This window comes from Dreissena polymorpha, chromosome 16, assembly GCF_020536995.1.
Source record: "Dreissena polymorpha isolate Duluth1 chromosome 16, UMN_Dpol_1.0, whole genome shotgun sequence".
Lineage (NCBI taxonomy): Eukaryota > Metazoa > Mollusca > Bivalvia > Myida > Dreissenidae > Dreissena > Dreissena polymorpha.
This window is the reverse complement of record NC_068370.1, coordinates 25821860-25842975: the sequence shown is the minus strand read 5'-3', so window position 1 is coordinate 25842975 and position 21116 is coordinate 25821860. Positions and strand designations below refer to the sequence as shown.

The 21116-nt window shown below is 35.4% G+C and overlaps 1 protein-coding gene across 1 annotated transcript in view; it reads left to right on the top strand.

Annotated features, from left to right (window-relative positions):
* LOC127861722 (microtubule-associated serine/threonine-protein kinase 3-like) overlaps positions 1-21116 on the top strand; it is a 220657-nt gene that overhangs the window by 154222 nt on the left and 45319 nt on the right. Inside the window, 1 exon segment of the mRNA XM_052400409.1 lies at positions 15477-15552. Coding sequence (XP_052256369.1) covers positions 15477-15552 — 76 coding nt within the window.

Below are 21116 nucleotides of genomic sequence, written 5' to 3'. Positions count from 1 at the left end.
TGGACATAGTTATCTGACCTGCCCACGTATATATTTTTGTTAAATAGATCAAAGTGGCGCAGTAGGCGGCATTGTGTTTCTGACAAACACATTGTGGTCAAGGTCAAGGTCATCCTTTACGGTCTACGGTAAAAAATACAGATTTAAGGGAAGTAACAAGCTTTAAAAAGGGAGAAAATTATTCAATATTGAACATAGCCACTTTATAGCTGCACATTTTTAGTGGTGAATCTACAGTAATTATTTGCTACTAAAAATAAAGATTTGTTATAGACAATAATTTTCAAGGTAAGTAATTTATATAATTATAAATCTCATATTATATATTTCCTTACCAAGAATTTAAGTTCTTTTCACAGTTAATGTACAGATTTATTATTTTGATTATTTATAAACCAAAGGATTGATTTTTCAAAGTTTTTTTTAAATGATATAATTATAATTGTTATGATGTTCATTACATACCTGTGGACTTATGTCCATAGATACATGATCAACTCTGGCTATGTTCTCTTTTAAACCACAGGCCTTGGTTGTCAGTGATGACTGACATGGTCAGATCCTCTCCCCCCCCCCCCCCCCCTTCCGGTTGGATTGGACAAAATTCAAGGGAAGTAATAACCTTTAAAGGGAGATGATTTCTATACCTGCCAAATGATAAATAGAAATTTTATTTCAATGCGGCGCAGTAGGCGGCATTGTGTTTCTGACAAACACATCTCTTGTTTTTAATTATTAAGCAATGATTGTAATTCAGTCTGTGCCTTTAAATATTTATCTAAGATAATGTTTATGCAATTGAATGATTGCTCATAATTTGGCTTGCAATATAAAGCCGGTATTTTGTTTGGTTGAAGTAATTTTGAAATAATTGATATGCCACATTTTTCATTGACAATGTTACATCTTATTTCATAAGATATGTGCAAATTGCATACATTGTTATGTAAAAAATGTTTGTAAAAAACATAGTCAATAAATAACAAATGATTAAGATTATATAGTTATATACAAATAAAGGACAACATATATGAATGTCTGTTCTCTTTTCTGTAGACATTATAACTAGCCAAGATATGATTTATTTCCAGTAATAATCAATATTGATGGTCCTATGTCATGCAGTAACAAGGGAGGAAATGGTGTTCCCGTTACAGTAATGGACCGGCATTTAGGCATGTTATTGCTTGTAGATTATGTGTAGTTATTGTGTGCATTTGAGTGTGTATTTCTCTGGAAACATTGTGGCATTCAAAACAGATACAAACTTTAAATGAGCAGCGTTCTGAGGAAAACTGTGCTTACCACATGTGGGTCGCGCAGGCAAATCAAGGATGACATTTTCTGTTTAACTAGATAATTGTTTAAAAAAGATTTCCAGTAAATGAAAAATTTCATACAAGTTGAATGTGTCATCCGTGATAAGCCAGTGCAGATTGCACAGGCTCATCCGGGACGACACTTTAAACAAATGCAGACCGCTCCGTTTTGGCAGAGTAAGGTTAAAAAATTATAAGTATCTGTCTGCAATGTATACTCCTGACTTTAGCATGACCTGACTGCAGAAGCAACTTTACATAAAACATTGAATAAACTTGAAATAACATAATTATCTTCCTATCTTTGGGTTGAGATAACTTCAATAGGACATAACAAGCAGTGGTTTTATTGCTTGAGCATCCTAATGCAGCATGAATAAAGCCTAATGTAGTGGTATAAGACATAACAAACTTATTATGACTAAGTACCATGGAGTTGTAAATATTACATATTTATATTGAGTGGTTTCAACAGTGAAGAAGAGTGCTTGCAATAATTATTTTTGTGTTGCCATCGCAAGTGGTTTGTGCCAAGTTAATTGCTACTAAAATGGGAGTCAATTAAATGAATACCTAAATCTTTTAAAGTAACAATCACGCTCAAAAATATCGAATATTGCGTTAACCCATAAAACAATCAATGTTCCTTTTAGCAAAATGCAAAATTTCAATGTTAGATGTTGTCTGGTAGAATTGATTTAACGAGATACAAAATGCTCGTTTTTATTTTTTTGTGGCCACAAATAATTCCATTTATATCTCCCGTGAAATATCCGAACATTTACGGGCGAACACGAGATTGGATACGGTAAGTGTCGGAAGCATGACGTAGCTCTCATGAATAATCATTCTGTGAAATCAAAATGAATTCTGGGTAACTGAAACTTTGCGAATGAGAAAATGGCTTGTATAAATTATGCAAATGAACGCAACCCGAATGAATCTGATCCTGACTTGAAAGCAAAAGTAGATTATCGTGAAACGATATTTAGATATTTAGATGCTTAAAACTTGCCGAATGCTTGTAATATAACGTTTTTACATCAATGTTACTTGTTTTTAGGGTCTTCCTATTGTAATTAACCATCGTATTTTAATGGTACTACTTGTTGTCAAATGTTTTAATAGAGCATAATACAGTAGCCGTATGTATTAGTGAGCGTGATAGTGATTTTAAACGTGTGATAACATGATTCAGTTTAGTTTTTCCATATAGATCAAATTTGAAGTGATATTAAAGCAGTTTCTGTCAAGTTTTGTCTTCTCATAGTCCAGAGTGTTGTTTTAGTGCAAAGTATTTTAAAACAGTGCAAACTAAGTGGTTGATTGTTTAAGATACTTTGTGGTGGCTAGTGTAGGTGGGTTTATTAGTGCCTGTAAATGGTATATGAATGATGTCATTGCCAATAGAATGAGATGTGGTTTTGAGGTTGTTTTCTTTGTTAATCTGAGTTATGCAAGAGGATTCATTGGCCATAGTTGTATCAAAATGTTTTGTTGTGACAGCTTTTGACAAGTCAGGTTAAATAGTTTTGATTCAGTTGGTTTAAAAGACAGTATGTTTTCATTATTTTTAAAACCCTGACATGATCTTAGTGCTGCCTGAATACTTGACACTTCTACAACAAATATATGAGTGTGGGCATTGATTTTTGGTTCATTATTTAATTAGGAAATTCTGTTCTTCTAGTGGTAAACACATAGTTTATGGCTTCATCGTATTCACTCAGTAGATTTAAAAAAATAAACATTTTAGTAAGAGCAAAAAAAATTTTATTTAGCATAAAACAGCTCAAGAAATTGATTAAAAAAGATGCCTAAAAATTATGAACAAATTATAGACCAATCGCATGGTTGCTTACACTTAGTGCTGTAAGTGGAACGTCACATCATGAATTGGAGGATTACTACAAATAGTGGATGTGTATCTATCTTAACAAGTAATGTAAACACATAAACAACAAACGTCTTCAGTTTACATAGGAGTTACAGTGAAAAGTAAGCAAATTGTGGCAATAAGTGACCAAAATTGTGCCAATAAGTGAGTGAAATTGTGGCAATTAATGAGCCAAACTGTGGCAATTAGTGAATGAAATTGTGGCAATGTATCTTGGAGTACCTGGTCAGTTTTCTGACACAGACTATTTTTCGACCCGACGACGCCCCTCGTTACAGTTGTGGTCGACCAACACCTTTGAGAATCTGAGTCTTAGTCACGATGACAGCGTTGTTCAGACCGGGTCAAGGGGTCGCTCAAAACTGCGGAAAAATAAGTGTCTGTCCTGGTTAGGTAGGCAGTTGTTTTTTTGTTTGTTTCACAACTTATGGAATGGGACCATGTCCTTTCTTTTGGAATTTTTTTTCGCATGTTTATCAGAATGGGAAATGAATGTTGTTGTAGTTTGGCTTACATTAATGCTTCAAAAGTGAAAATAAAAGTGTTTTCAATATTATACTTACTAAGATTCAAGTAATAGAGGTGGATGGGAGATGAACAAAATGTTGGTTTTACAAAATAATAATTATTTTTTGGTCCCATTTGGGAATAATATATACTTTTTTCCTTTGGGTTACATATAATGGGGCCCAATAATGTCCCCAAATTTAAACAAAGAAAAACACTGGTAGGGGACACTTTATTTCATATAAAGGTTTGAGCTGTTCGGAATCAAATTTCTTGATTTTGTTTTAAAGCTACATTAAAAATATGCATACAAGTTGGAACATGAATTGTCTGATAAAATGCCTGGTAAAACAATTGTGTATACTTTGTATTTGTATGTTTTATTACTCATATAAAGGCAGTCTTGTATGGACATATTCTTTGTGGTTTGCCACATGACTATGAAAGTTCTGAATATTGAACTGAGTTGGACCATACCATTGTGACCATTGAGAATAAATATGAGCCGCGCTCTCAGAAAACGGGGCTTAACTCTTTCAGTGCTGGAACCGAATTTTGAAGACCTTTGTAAACAGTTTGGATCCAGATGAGACGCCACAGAACGTGGCGTCTCATCAGGATCCAAACTGTTTGCTATTCTGATAATATTCTTTGAAAAAAATAGAAGAAAATGCTAATTTTAGAAATTCAGCAGACGACTTTTTAGCAGACGACAAATTTCCCAGCATGTAAAGGGTTAAAGCCACATAAATACTATGTTGTATTACTCATATAAAGGCAGTCTTGTAAAACTTGAGTATCAGTGACAAGGTTTTTGTGTACTCTGGCTTGTTAAGATAAGTAAAAATAGGATAAACCAGGTTGTATTAGTGTGGAACTGGTGTATGTTCTTACTATATATATATCAATTACACTAGTTTCACATTCATCTTGTGCAATGTCTTCTGTCCTCATTGAATCATTCATATGAGGAAAGATGGACCTGACCATGCAGGAATGAGATTGTGTTAAATATTCATGTAGAGTCATTCATTTGTTGTGGCAGATGAAGAAAATTGATCAGATACTGTGACTTGTAGTAAACATTCATGGATTTTAGCTTATCTGAGCTTAAAATTACTATTACTTAATAAAATACTTCAAATTATGTTGAACAAATTTCCCTGGATGTACCAGGACCAATTATGTGCACAATTTTATCCATCAACTTTTTTTTTGCCTCCAATTAAATCTTTGTTCAGAAAAAGTGTATATTTACCATTTTTATTCTACGCCAAAGGCTGAGGGATTTATAATTGACGTTATCGTTAATCCGTCATTCTGTCCGTCTGTCTGTGTGTCTTTCCGTCCATTTGTCACAAAAGCTTTCAATTGGCGGGGGATATCAATTCAACAAATTTGCTTGTTTTGAATAAAGATGCAGTTTCAGTATATAAGTATTTGCGGGATGTGATAGTAAACTAAAATACAAAATTAACTGTAATACAAGATATTATGTAAAGTCAAAAGCTGCATGTGTAACTATCGTTTTGTGGGACACCTTACACTATGCAGTGTTATGCATGGAAATATAACCTGGTCCAGGGAAACCTGGTATGAGCGTTAATGGGCAACGTTTCGTCACAGATTTGCCTGTGAAGTCTGCAGGGACCACACTTAACGCCCGAACAGGATCTTTGCTTAGGAGAGAAACATTCCATAAAAGTCCAAAAGTTCCATTTTTGAACGAATGAAAAAACAACAGCAACAAAACAATAAGAATTGTAAGCTAATCAAGTGTTTTGATCATTACTCAGGAATTGCAAGCAATTAATGTGGGCATAATCACATATACTGTTTTTGGCTAGGTCGATGAAACAAGGAATCCAGCCTATTGTAAAAGGTTATCTAATCATGTTGATGCTATGCCGCAAAAGAGAGGCTTCCCCGATTAGCCTGTGCATACTGCACGGGCTTATCTGGGATGACATTTTAAGAACGCGTTTTCTCAGAACATGGCTCAGTTCTTTATTTCATTGGGATGAGTATTGATCTATTAGAACTCACCTGTAACATAATTATGTTGATGAACCTACCATTATAAAATTGATATTACCAACCGTTATGGCTTTTTAATGAGTACTAGATTTGTATATTCCACTGGAGAAGACATTTCAATACACACCTGGGAGCTGAATTTCATTCTGAAAACACTTAGCTGTACTCCATTAAATTGCTATCTTTTTTCATGAAAGCTTAATGGATCTGGTCCTGGATTAATAGAGACTTTTAATGCAATCTCTAATGACTTTGCTTCATATTGTTCACAGGTATCCAACAATCAAGACATTGTTAGAAGTATCAATTTCTATTGGTATGCCATCTAATTGAGTTCACAAATTAAAATCATTAATGCGTATATAGAGAATATTTGTTATATAAAAAGGACAAATTGTTGTGTAATCATTGTATCTTTCTTGAGGTCATAATTGAAAATAATTATTAAAACGGAAACCTCTTTTGAAGAAGGCAGAATAATAGCAGTCGCTCCATCTGTACACCTGTTGATCTGTGCAAGAAATCCTGTCTCAGCCATAACTTTGCCATATATTGATGGATTTTGACATGACTTTGCACAAATGTCACCACACTATGTTTTGCATAAAGCAACTGTCTCCATACATCAAAGGACAAGGTCATACAAGGATTTAAAACGGCAAAGTTTTGCCATAAAACATTTTGTCCGCACTGTAACTTTGTCATTCTTCATGATACTGTGAAACCATTTATTTTCGGCAGCACCAAATCTCGTCGTTTTTAAAAAAAAATGACATTTTCGTCAGCACTTAAATTCGACAATTCCTGGCTTTGAAAAATAAAATAAAATAAAAAAATGCTTCAGTCAATATCTGATTTCTTTGTCAAACATGTCCGAAATATATCGCGGTTGCAATAAATCATAATGAGAAAGAGGGAGGACACTTGAAAGTCACTTACAGGAGTTGGGGCCGGTTTTTCACATGCCAATATAATAATCTTTGTTGATCAGTAATTTGGGCCCCCATTAGTGTATCATTATTATGATATGCGAATTAGTGGGACCGAATAACCGTTTACGAGTGTTTGAAACAGTGAAGCCAATGCCAATTTGTCTTATTCATTTACTATCATGGCCAAAAACCTTACCTTTATCGGCACAAATTAGAGAAGGTGCGAACAAGAGTTTTGCGTCGTAAATATTTGATATCTTTAACTACAGTTACAAATTTGTCTGACATGTCACTTGTAATAATGTCAATGAATTTAGCAAATTTAAATTAATTCACTAATTCCAATAATCACACGGATGACGGGTTCAAAGTCTCGATAAATGTGTTCAAAAATTTCATTAGCACAAACATACGCCATTTTTCGAAAGTGTAAAATTAACACTGCATAATATCTGACAGCGGTTTCATAGGGCACAGTTCAGATTAAATTGTAACAACCTATGGACGAGTGAGTTTAAATAAGATTGAATGCAATGTTTTATGGCGTCATACTCAGTTATTCGAAAATCGTGCTTCTCGGGGATTTCCTGAAAATCGCGCGAAAATGAAAGTGAATTTCTGTAAACATTTACACTACGTTTGGATGGAACTTATCGTCATAATTGCTAATTTTTCTTTACCTGTTACGTCAACAATTGCTACAAATAACAATGATTTGAAACATGTATCGTAAAATTTGTTGAAGTTGTCTATGATTAAAAAGATCGATAGCCCATAAACGAAACACAAGCTATTTGCACACATTTATTGTAGTTAAACGCTAATAACCAAACACAAATCAATATGTTCTGTATTTATTTGTAATCAATGCAGAGAATGTATATCAGTCAGGTATTGATCACACATCATCATCTTTTAATTTCGTTTATTGTCTTTGATCCGGATCCGCTGAGTGGAGGCTGTATAATCTGCAACAACACTGAGAAAGACAATGCACACAATGGGTAATAAAGTTGTTAACAATTAGCGTTAATCATTACTATTCTATTTAAACGTAATCAACGGAGTCGATACAGCTGTTCTGCACTTGCGTTTGACAGCAATGGCACGTGTCAGTTAAGGTACACTGTGTAATCTACACCCCTTTGTGTCAAAACAGAATTATCTTGATTACAAACAGTCGGAGTATGTTTGCGTGGATTACGTTGGATTTTAATGCCTCGTGCCTTCGGTAATTCACTCTAAATTTTGTTAAAAAATGAGACATGATTGTTCGTTAGGATCTTGAATTCGTCAATTGGTCGACTGACGTAATACACGAAAATTAATGCCTGACGATTATTAATGATTTCACAGTAGTTTATAATAACTTACCACTTATTACCACCATGAGGAGATGGTATTTCGTGTGTCAAGCCTGTCTCTCTAAGTCAGAGGTCAAGGTCACACATAGAGGTCAAAAGTCAAATGTTGCCTTAAAACTGCTGTGTCTGGGCTGAAAGATTGTAAGTCATCATCCAATTTTAAATAACTTGCCATAAATGACTATATTGTGGAGACTTGTCTTGTGTATAACTTATCTCATTACCTTAAAGGTCAAGGTCATGCTTAGAGGTCAAAAGTCAACAGTGGCCATTAACAGCTTGTTTTTAACATTAGCAGAGTTTTATGACAAAAGAATGTGTGGTCATCTGTGCCCTATGGAATCATGGCTTGTTGAAAATAATTTTTTTTTTCAGGTAGACTTGTTTTCCTGCTAGGTTTTGAGAAACCTATATCATTTCTTGTTTAGAACGCTGCATGACCACCTTAAAGTTAATACTATTAATCTATAAAAATATATTATTAATTGTTGATTTATTTTTTCAAATGTATAATTTCTTTTGAAAAATGCAAATTTAACCTTGCATGTGGAAAACGTGTTCTGGAGATTTGTGTTTGATTCTATAATGATCTGCTTGTAAATAGACCACTGCAAAACAAACCCTAATTGGTGCATACTTTTTTAGGAGAAATGTTTCCTTGGTCATTATAACAAGACAATCTGTGTTGACGAAAATTGTATGGATTTTCTGTCAAATGCAGGACCTCTCTTGCACTATACAGGGTGTAAAATCTGGAAATGTTGTTCTATCTGCTATGTGATATTTCTTTTTGTGCAAACTCTTATTGCATTAATACTGTAAATTAGTAAAAAATATGAGTATAAGAAAAAAAAAAAATTTATTATATGTTGGGTTTTATACTGGTCTGACATTTTATTTTGTTTGCTTTAAGTTAATGGCCTTTCATAATTTAATTTAACTATATATTTAATAGCTGTGAAAATATTCATGTTGGACACTGTGATTTTACAGACCGCATACTATCAATGTATATATAATGGCCAAATTACTTGTACTTAAACAAGCAATTTTGCATGTAGATCCAGCAGTTTGATGGCATTATCAGTTCAAACTTGCAGAGTGCCACATGTGGGTATGATTTCCACAAATATTAATTTTCTCCAGCTTTACTGCGAATTTGAGAGAAAATTATAGACGGTATAGACAATTCTAGGGGTAAATCAGTTTAATGGAAAAACACAATATTTCAATGCTAGTTTCAAAGTTGATGACAATTTTTTAATAATAACAATAATAATGATGATAATAATAATTAATCCTTCTATGGAAGAAAACCAAGACATTTTAAGGTCAAGATTGATGATTAAAATTAAATTAGGAAAGTGTGTTATCAAGGTTATGTTTATATTTGCCATTCATATCTAATATAGTGATAAACGACAGTGGGTTTAAAATTCATAAAATGTACCCAATAGAGTGTTTGAATTCATAAGTACATTTCAGTTCAAGAAGAAAATAGAACCCTCTGTTCACAATAAATGAGCACGGTCATTCTTTTATGAATTTCGTTCATGCCCTTTGTCTGATTTCCAGGCTTTTCAAGCCTCCATAAAGTTGAGTTATATCCTTTTATTTCCATAAATCTTGATTTTGCATTTAATAAATGATCAATCTTTGAAAAAGAAAATTTATATAAATAAATTGGCTTGTGATCAGTTTATATTGCTTGTAAATTCAGTGGTATTTTATTAAGAAACAATATATGTTTCTTATGCTTTGTACTTATATGCCCCAATACTTACCTTAAATGAGAAGCATATGTCTTGATGACTTAAAGAGCTATTTATTTCTTTGTTCATTGTTCATATTTATTATCATTAATGTTTGAATGCTTCAAATGAGTTGCATTGCATTGCTGTTTTCCGTCGTTAATTATGTATGAAAGCCTGTGTTTTCAAATTATCTTGAACCCTTTCCCACTTAGAAGCAAAGTGAAAATAGCTATGTGCAAACAGCATAAAACCAGAACAGCCTGCGAGTAACTCGCCATCTGTTCAGGTTTTATTCTGTTTGCTGAACATCAGTGTCTAAGGGTTAGAAATGAAGCCTTTAAAACTTGAATCTAGTAACAAAGGTCGTTAACTAAATTTAACTTTCTAAGGGACTACAAATCATAATGCGTAAAAATATGTTTCTAAGGGTTAAATACGTATGTAAGTGGTTAAGGGTTCAATACGTATCTAAATGGTAAAAGGTTCATTACGTATCTAAGTGGTAAAGGGTTCAATATGTATCTAAGTGGTAAAGGGTTCAATACATATCTAAGTGGTAAAGGGTTCAATATGTATCTAAGCGGTAAAGGGTTCAATACGTAATCTAAGTGGTAAAGGGTTCAATATGTATCTTAAGTGATAAAGGGTTCAATATGTATCTAAGTGGTAAAGGGTTTAATATGTATCTAAGTGGTAAAGGGTTCAAAATGTATCTAAGTGGTAAAGGGTTCAATATGTATCTAAGTGGTAAAGGGTTCAATACATATCTTAGTGGTAAAGGGTTCAATACGTATGTAAGTGGTAAAGGGTTCAATATAAATCTAATTGGTAAAGGGTTCAATACGTATCTAAGTGGTAAAATGTTTAATATGTGTATAAGTAGTAAAGGGTTCAATAAGTCACTAGGTCAAAGGTCAAGGTCACTGTGAAAAAAAAAAAAAAATTCTGACAAGCTTTCTTAGCCGAGCGTGGCACCCATTATGCAATGCTCTTGTTGGCTGAATAATGGCCCTTTGTCTACTTAAGAATGTATAGTTGATTTGTCAGTGTTTTCATACATGTGTCAGTGCACAAGCTAGGATTTGTAAAAGGCGGGGGGCTATTAATGGTCAGAAGGGCACTTTTGAGCGCACAGTATATTTGAAAAAGGGCACTTTCGAGTGCGCAGTCGTATCTGGAATGCTCTCTGTTGCATTTTAATTTTTATTAGCTCACCTGAGCACAACGTGCTCATGGTGAGCTTTTGTGATCGCCTTTTATCCGTTGTCTGTCGTCCGTTGTGCGACGTCAACATTTGCCTTGTTCACTCTCTAGAGGCCACATTTATTGTCTAATCTTCATGAAATTTGGTCAGAAGATTGATATATTGGAAGAGTTCGAAAATGGTTACGTTTGCTTGAAAAACATGGCTGCCAAGGGGCAGGGCATTTTTCCTAATATGGCTATAGTAAAATCTTGTTAACACTCTAGAGACCACATTTATTGCCCAATCTTCATGAAATTTGGTCAGAAGATTAATCCCAATAAAATCTTGGAGGAGTTTGAAAATGATGCCGGTTGGTTGAAAAACATGGCCACAAGGGGGCGGGGCATTTTTCCTTATATGGCTATAGTAAAACCTTGTTAAAACTCTAGAGGCCACATTTATTTTCCAATCTTCATGAAACTTGCTCAGAAGATTTGTCCCAATGATATCTTAGATGAGTTCAAAAATGGTAGCCTTTGCTTGAAAAACATGGCTGCCAAGGGGCGGGGCATTTTTCCTTATATGGCTATATATGGCTTTATTAAAATCTTGTTAACACTCTAGAGGCCACATTTATTGTCCGATCTTCATGAAACTTAGTCAGAACATTCATCCCAATGATATCTTTGATGAGTTTGAAAATGATGCCGGTTGGTTGAAAAACATGGCCGCTAGGGGGCGGGGCATTTTTTCATATACGACTATAGTAAAACCTTGTTAACACTCTAGTTAGGTTATGAAGTGCTTCTTAAATGTATTCTTACAATGAAGACAATGTTAAGTTAATATCCTTCCTATTTTGCATATAAAACTTGCAATAATCTATAGATTCTTAAAATTAAAGAACACCATTAATTAAATAACCTCTTTAAAATTATTTACTTAATTCAGTTGCCCAATCTTCATGAACTTTGGTCAGAACATTTGTTTCCTGTGAAGTAAAGTTTGGTTTTATTATGTCATTATTATGTACCATTAACTGTATTATTTAATTTTTCATAACACAGAATTTTCATAATTAACATAACTGTTTTAGTCATTATTACTTATGGTAAGCCTATCAACTAAGAGATAGCTGAAAGAAAGACAACATGTACACAATTTTGCAGTATCTTTCTCCCTTGTTTAACCTGCTGAGTCATGTTTGCCAATCTATTTTTATGCCCCCCTTCGAAGAAGAGTGGGTATATTGCTTTGCACATGTCGGTCTGTCGGTCGGTCCGTCCACCAGGTGGTTTCCGGATGATAACTCAAGAAAGCTTGGGCCTAGGATCATGAAACTTCATAGGTACATTGATCATGACTCGTAGATGACCCCAATTTATTTTGAGGTCACTAGGTCAAAGGTCAAGGTCATGGTGACCCGAAATAGTAAAATGGTTTCCGGATGATAACTCAAGAACGCTTATGACTAGGATCATGAATTTCATAGGTACATTGATCATGACTGGCAGATGACCCCTATTGATTTTCAGGTCACTAGGTCAAGGTCACAGTGACAAAAACATACTCACACAATGGCTGTCACTACAACGGAGAGCCCATATGGGGGGCATGCATGTTTTACAAACAGCCCTTGTTACTTCTGCTCTAGAATTTGGTAGACCCCTTGGTGTCAAAACACTTGAAGGGTAAATACTTCAAAATTCATATTTTTCTAGTATATTGACATGTAAAAAAACTTGTGAACACTCTAGAAGTCACAATTTTTGCCTAATCATCATGAAATTTTGTCAAAACATTAGCTATGTGGATGTCTAGGACGAGTTTGAAAATGGTCGTGATAAGTGGAAAAACATGGGCACCAGGTGGTGGGGCAGTTTTTGTTATATGTATAAAGTGAAAACATGTGAACAGTCCAGAAGACACATTATCTTCATGAAATTTGGACATATCTTGGAAGAGTTCAAAAATGGTTCAGGTCTGTTAAAAAAAAACATGGCCGCCAGGGGGCCATTTGTTGTTCATTCTTCATGAAACTTGGTTAGAACATTATTGTGTTTCATTGATATCTTGGGCTGCAAAGAACAGGTCATTTCTTGTTATCTCAGTTGAGCGACTTTGGGCCTTTCAGGCCCTCTTGTAAATAATTGTTAGAATATATTATTTTCATTATTATTAAATCAGGGCTTCAGAAGGGCAGGGCGGGGCACCCTCCCTTTTTGGCTGGAGCACTTATGTGTAGAGCTGCAACGATTCGATCCGATGCATCAAAAATCGATTCGAAATGCCTCGATTCTATTACGATACCAAACCTACCAAATTCGATTCAATTTTTTAACATAAAGACATATATATACATAGATACGTAAAGCTTGCTGTATTCTGACTATTTGATACGGAAAGGTGTAGGTTTTATCTTAACCTGTTGTTATGACGCGTGCGATTGGCTGCTTATTACTTTAGTCATCCAATCAATAAGCGTGTTACGGTCTACTTTCGGAAAAAGCGTCAAAATGGCTGAACAAGTTGTGGCCGACAAATTGAAATTATCAGATGTGCCTAAGAAGCTAATATAAAAAAAGTGGCAGTATTTTGGGTTTCGGGATGGTAGCCCTCCCGATAAAGCAAAGTGTAAACTGTGCTTCACGGATGCAAACATAACGTTGATTTAGCAAGACTAAGAGGTAGCACAAGTGCAACTACTCAAGTCGCCAGCCAGAAAAGTAGTTATGTTTCTGATGGGAATTTGTTAAGTTTATTAGAGAATGTGCTTTGTCCTACAGGTAACAGTTGATGCTGTCACGGCACAATGGTAGACATGCTTGTAGCGGTTTTGAATTTATGATAAAACTAGGTTTGAAGATGAATTGAATCGAAAAAATCGGTATGGGAGTGTCTGAAATCGAAATCGAATCGAGCTGTTGGTGATTGGTTGCAGCTCTACTAATGTGTCCTGGGGACATGTCTGTGAATTATTTCTAGTTTTGTCCTTGTGTGTGAAATTTGCTGCAACATTTAATTTTTTCAGATCAGAGCCTTCTAAAGTGCTACTTATGTAACCTGGACTTTAAATAAAAAAATATTCTATGCAATATTGTTATCTTATGAAGTCCCAAGGTTCAAAATGCTTGACAAAATAATCATGTGACCATTTTTTTTTTATTTTTTTTTTTTAGTTAATGCCTCATTTCCTGCGGGCCACTGTGGAAGTCCTTCTTCATTTCTCCTGCTTTGAATGCACTTTAATTTGTCTCGTATCTATTGAAAGTTCTGTTGAAATTCCCTAAATTTAAATGTGACATTTAACAGTAAGGCCTGCTAGTTTTCATAAAATACCTTAGGGTATTTGTGTGTGTGTTATTTTATCAGTCAATCAAGATTTGTTCTCCAAATGGACGATTTGATAGTAATGGTTAATAAAAATTGAAGACACAGATTCACCCCCAAAAGTCATGGTCCTGCTAGAATAATATGTTTCACGTTGTCCTATTTCAGTAAACTTAAATATAACAACAATTTATTATTCACCCCCTTCGAAGAAGAGGGGGTATATTGTTTTGCTCATGTCAGTAGGTCAGTAGGTCGGTCAGTCCGTCCACCGAATGGTTTCCGGATGATAACTCAAGAACGCTTACGCCTAGGATCATGAAACTTTATAGGTACATTGATCATGACTCGCAGATGACTCCTCTTGATTTTTAGGTCAGTCAAAGGTCAAGGTCACAGTGACTTGACACAGTAAAATGGTTTTGGGATGATAACTCAAGAATGCTTACGCCTAGGATCATGAAACTTAGTATGTACATTGATCATGACTCGCAGATGACCCCTATTGATTTTCAGGTCACTAGGTCAAAGGTCACGGTGACTCAACACAGTAAAATGGTTTCCGGATGATAACTCAAGAACGCTTACGCCTAGGATCATGAAACTTAATATGTATATTGATCATGACACGCAGATGACCCCTATTGATTTTCAGGTCACTAGGTCAAAGGTCATGGTGACTTGAACCAGTAAAATGGTTTCCGGATGATGAGTCAAGAATGCTTACGCCTAGGATCATGAAACTTCATATGTACATTGATCATGACTCGCAGATGCTTCCTATTGATTTTCAGGTCACTGGGTCAAAGGTCACGGTGACTTGACACAGTAAAATAGTTTCCGGATGATAACTCAAAGCTTATGCCTAGGATCATATAACTTCATAGGTACATTGATCATGACTGGCAGATGACACCTATTGATTTTCAGGCCACTATGTCAAAGGTCAAGGTCACAGTGACAAAAAAGGTATTCACACAATGGCTGCCACTACAACTGACAGCCCATATGGGGGGCATGCATGTGTTACAAACAGCCATTGTTTATTTATTTATTTTGTTTAAATTTGTGTTGTTTGGTTTTCAATATATAAATGTTAGTCAATGTAGAAGTTCATCTTTTATGTGGGTGATGTTTTGTCTCGTTTCAGGTGCTAGCCCCCATGATAGTCCGAGAAATCTGTCCCCCAACACACATGGAAACTTTCAGTTCCAAAATGTCAGAAGGTCAGTCTTCTATTTGTATTGACAAGGCCTTTGACCTTAGCTAGTAACAAATACTCACTTTGTATTAAGACTACCTGTTACCTTAGTAACACATGCTAACTGATTCCTCACTTTATACTCATTTGAGTCCTCACTTTGCAGTGTGTGGGTTTTTATCCCCCTTTTTGGGAATGGGTCAGGGTCAGTTTGGATTGGGAAAAAATTCGGCGTTTTGACTAAAATTGGGAAATAAGAGTAGTTGTTGTTTTGCTCATGAATGCTTCAAAATTGAAAATTAAAGTGTTTTCAACATTATATCTACTAAGGTTTAACTTATAGTGGTAAATAGGAGATGAACTAAATGTTGATGAGTTGTAATTTGAAATGGAAAAAATATTAACTTTTTATGCCCCCTGATGGAATGATCAGGGGTATATTGTTTTTGGCCTGTCTGTCATTGTATGTGTATGTGTGTCCCAAAACTTTAACCAAAACTTCAACCTTGGTCATAACTTTTGCGATATTGAAGATAGCAACTTGATATTTGGCATGCATGTGTATATCATTGAGCTGCACATTTTGAGTGGTGAAAGGTCAAGTTCATCCTTCAAGGTCAAAGGTCATATATATGGCTTCAAGGTGGCACAGTAGCGGGCATCGTGTTTCTGACAAACACATCTCTTCTTTCCATTGGGAATGGGGCCTAATACTGGCCCCGGATTTGAACAAAAGAAAACTCGTTGCTTTTTACTGTGTTTTTTTTTACCTCAGTCAGTGACTTATGCTAACTGAGTCCTCACTTTGAATAAGCACAACATTTGACCTTAGTCAAATGTTACCTTGACTATAATGAGTAAATGTAGCATCCATAATCCTTAAATACTTAAGTTGGTTTATAATTGCTCTGTATTATATGGCAATATATTAGGACAAGTAGGGAACCCTTATACTCCGATGTTAATATTGCAATGAATGGCACAGCATATTTTATACATTCAAGAATGTGATTGATTAATTTTACAAGAATAAACAGTGCATGTGAAACCTTAATAAAGTGCTTGAAAAGTAATTTAGGAAGATCCCAAATGCAGACTTTGCTGAACTTTTTTTAAATAGAAAAAAGGATGTAAATTAATTTCCTGTTGAATGTGCCTGTCAGATGTTAGACAAAAAGAAAAAGAACAAACATTATTTTCCTGCTGGTCAAAAGAAATCTTGAATCTGCTTTGAACGTTTAGTTTATCCTATGCTGTAGCACATACATGAGCATGCATTCTGGTAAAATGGGGCTTAATGCATGTGAGAAAAGTGTTGGCCCTGCTGAGTCTGTGCTAATTTTTATGTATTTTTTATTTAAGGGAAGTATCTGCTAAGCAAACAATTCAGTTTAAGGCGAATTTTTTTGTCCTTGATCATCTTGTGCTGACTGCCATAGTGTTGTGTTTTTAGCTCACCTCAGCACAACGTGCTCATGGTGAGCTTTTGTGATCGCCTTTTATCCGCCGTCCGTTGTGCGTTGTGCGGCGTCAACATTTGCCTTGTTAACTCTCTAGAGGCCACATTTATTGTCCAATCTTCATGAAACTTGGTCAGAAGATTGGTCTCAATGATATCTTGGATGAGTTCGAAAATGGTTACGTTTGCTTGAAAAACATGGCTGCCAAGGGGCGGGGCATTTTTCCTTATATGGCTATATATGGCTATAGTAAAATCTTGTTAACACTCTAGAGGCCACATTTATTGTCTGATCTTTATGAAACATGGTCAGAAGATTCATCCCAATAATATCTTGGACGAGTTCGAAAATAATGCCGGTTGGTTGAAAAACATGGGCGCCAGGGTGCGGGGCATTTTTCCTTATATGGCTATAGTAAAACCTTGTTAACACTCTAGAGGCCACATTTATTGTTCAATCTTGATGAAATATGGTCAGAAGATTTGTCTTATTGATATCTTGGATGAGTTCGAAAATGGTTATGTTTGCTTGAAAAACATGGCCGCCAAGGGGCGGGGCATTTTTCCTTATATGGCTTTATAAGGATATAGTAAAATCTTGTTAACTCTCTAGAGGCCACCTTTATAGTCCAATCTTCATGAAACTCGGTCAGAAGAATAATCCCAATAATATCTTGAACAAGACAAAAAATGATGCTGGTTGGTTGAAAAACATGGCCACCAGGGGCAGGGCATTTTTCCTTATATGGCTATTATATATATAGTAAAACCTTGTTAACACTCTAGAGGTCACATTTATTTTCCGATCATCATGAAACTTGGACAGAAGATTTGTCCCAATAATATCTTGGATGAGTTTAAAAATGGTTTTGGTTGCTTTAAAAACATGGCCACCAGGGGCGGGGCATTTTTCCTTATATAGTAAAACCTTGTTAACACTCGAGAGGCCACATTTATTGTCCAATCTTCATGAAATTTGGTCAGAAGGTTGGTCTCAATGATATCTTGGATGAGTTTTAAATATAATTATGTTTGCTTGAAAAACATGGCTTCCTTTGGGCGGGGCATTTTTCCTTATATGGCTATAGTAAAATCTAGTTAATACTCTAGAGGCCACAATTACTGTCCGATCTTCATGAAACCTGTTCAGAAGATTCATCCCGATAATATCTTGGACGACTTCAAAAATGATGCTGGTTGGTTGAAAAACATGGCTTGAAAAAATATGGTCAGAAGATTTGTCCCAATAATATCTTTTTATATCAGGTGAGTGACTTTGGGCCTTTCAGGCCCTCTTGTTTGTTCAAAGTTGGGGCTGTTATAGGGACCCATTACAAGTGGAAAAAAGTTTATTTTTTCCCTTATGGGACCTTAAAATTCCAAATTAAAGTGGGTTTTTTTGTTAAATAAAACTCAACATTTAGTTCATCTCCAATTCATCTCTTAAAGTTCAACCTCAGTAAATATAATACTGAAAACACTTAAATTCTCAATTTTAAAGTATTTGTTAGCAAAAAATCAACAACGCTTATTTCCCAATTTAAGTAAAAAAAAAACTGTGATTTTTTTTAATCCAAAGGGACCCGGCCCCATTCCCAATATGGTGGTAAAAACACACTGGCACAGGCTTATCTGGGAGATGCATCAAAGAGCCCTGTTTTATAGAGCAAGACTCAATTTGAATAATTTAAAGTTTCCTGGAAGCCATGTGGCATGAGTTTACTGTTCAGATAATGATTTTTCAATCCAATCTGCATTAATGGTATGTAAGGGATGTGTAATCGATGGGAAGTTGATTGACGATTATGAGTCTTTGGGCCCTGTTAATAGAGGGTTTAATGCATGTGCAGTCTGCGCAGGCTAATCAGGGACGACACTTTTGGCCTCAACTTCATTTTTGTTAAGAAGAGACTTTCTTTAAATCCCTGATTAGCCTGCACATGCTTATCTAGTACGGCACATTTTGCAAATGCATTAAACCCTTTTTACCAGAGCACTGTCAATTTATAGACAAGTAGTATGCAAATAACTGAATGCCGAGCACTTGTAAGTACATGGATATTAATTTATTGTAAATAATCAGTATAACTGTCTATTAGTGCGTGAAACAAATAGACATTGTCCATTCTTGTTAACAATGGCTAACAGTGTGCTAAATTACAGATTGGTACAAATTTGAACATGTTTTGCTTTTTCGATATTAAATCAAAAGTATCTTATTATTTCTCAAGATTTTTAGCTCGACTTTAATATGAAATATATATAGTGGAGCTATCCTACTCACCCCGGCGTTGGCGTTTCCGTTGGCGTTTCTGTTGGCGTTTCCGTGAGCGTGCAAATGTTAAAATTTGCGTACGACCCCAATTATTTTCATTGTCCCTTGACATATTGCTTTCATATTTTGCATACTTGTTTACCATCATGACCCCAACCTAAGAGCAGACAACTGAATCAAGCATTTTGACAGAATTATGGCCCCTTTTATATTTAGAATATGCATATTATTGATAAATCTATGTTAAAGTTTGCGTACCACTCCAAATATTTCCTGTGTCCCTTGACATATTGCTTTCATATTTTGCATACTTGTTTACCATCATGACCCCAACCTATAAACAAGAGCAGACAACTGTATCAAGCATTTCAACAGAACTATTGCCCCTTTTATACTTAGAATATGCATATTATTGATAAATCTATGTTAAAGTTTGCGTACCACCCCAAATATTTCCTGTGTCCCTTGACATATTGCTTTCATATTTTGCATACTTGTTTACCAACATGACCCCAACCTATAAACAAGAGCAGACAACTGTATCAAGCATTTTGACAGAATTATGGCCCCTATTATACTTAGAATATGCATATTATGATAAATCTATGTTAAAGTTTGACAAAACAATACTTACCTGACATACCACAATGCACTCCACCCAAACCATCCCCCACGACCCGCCCCCCAGAACTCCCCCCCCCAGAACCCCCCCCTCCAAAAAAAAAAAAAAAAAAGTTTTTCTTATTTTTGAAAGATCATCTATTAAATGATCACACACCCACATTATACCCCCCCCCCCCCCCCCAAAAAAAAAAATAAATAAAATTGTTTTCTTATTTTTGAAAGATCATCAGTTCTATTAAATAATCACACACCCACATTATACCCCCCCCCCCCCCCCCCCCTCTCCATGATGGTTTACGTTATACTGTCAACACTCGAATAGTCGAGCGCGCTGTCCTCTGACAGCTCTTGTTTGTATAAAAACTTGGCATTCCTGTTTTACATGGAAAAAGTAACAATGAGTCAGGCCATATGAAAGTAGATTTTGTGCCATGGTGAATCGTGCAGTCTGTTCAGGAGTTACACTGTCCACTATGAACAAAGTAGCGCTTGACAAGACTGTGCAGATGCACAGGCTGGTCTGGAGCTTAGCCTGACACATAAGTCCCATTTTAGCATGAGGCAGGTTAAATAATAAAACATAGAAGAAATTGGAGAGCCAGCTTAGTGTGTTCAAGTGTCACTGGTTTGGTGTGAGGACACATTCTCCTAAGCTCATTACCGGTAATGAATGTATGTTGAAAATATCTCATTACTGAGGCTTAATACTGGTAAATGAAGGCCTAAGCTGAGACGGAATTGCTTTGTTGCTGTCCTTTAGGGAGAAAAAAGATATCCACATATAATGCAAATAAAAAACTTCATGTTTTAATTTTCCATCATCCCCAAACATATTTTACCGAGCATTTCATTCATAACTTAATCTTGTGAAGTATTTTTCATGCTCAACATTTCAATACTTTTTTTTGCAAAGATTGAATTTCACAATTAGGTTGAAGGCATTAGTTTGGGCAAGGGAAATTTTGTTTGAGATTTTCAGTTTGGCAATATATTTGAAAGTCGCTCTGTGAAAAAGGACCAGATTAGCCTGCACAGTTTGCACAGGCCTATCAGGGATGACACTTTCTGTGTTTTTATGCTCCCGGTAGGGTGGCATATAGCGGTTGAACTGTCCGTCAGTCAGTCTGTCCGTCTGAAAACTTTAAAGTTGGTCATAACTTTTGCAATATTAAAGATGGCAACTTGATATTTGGCATGCATGTGTATCTCATGGAGCTGCACATTTTTAGTG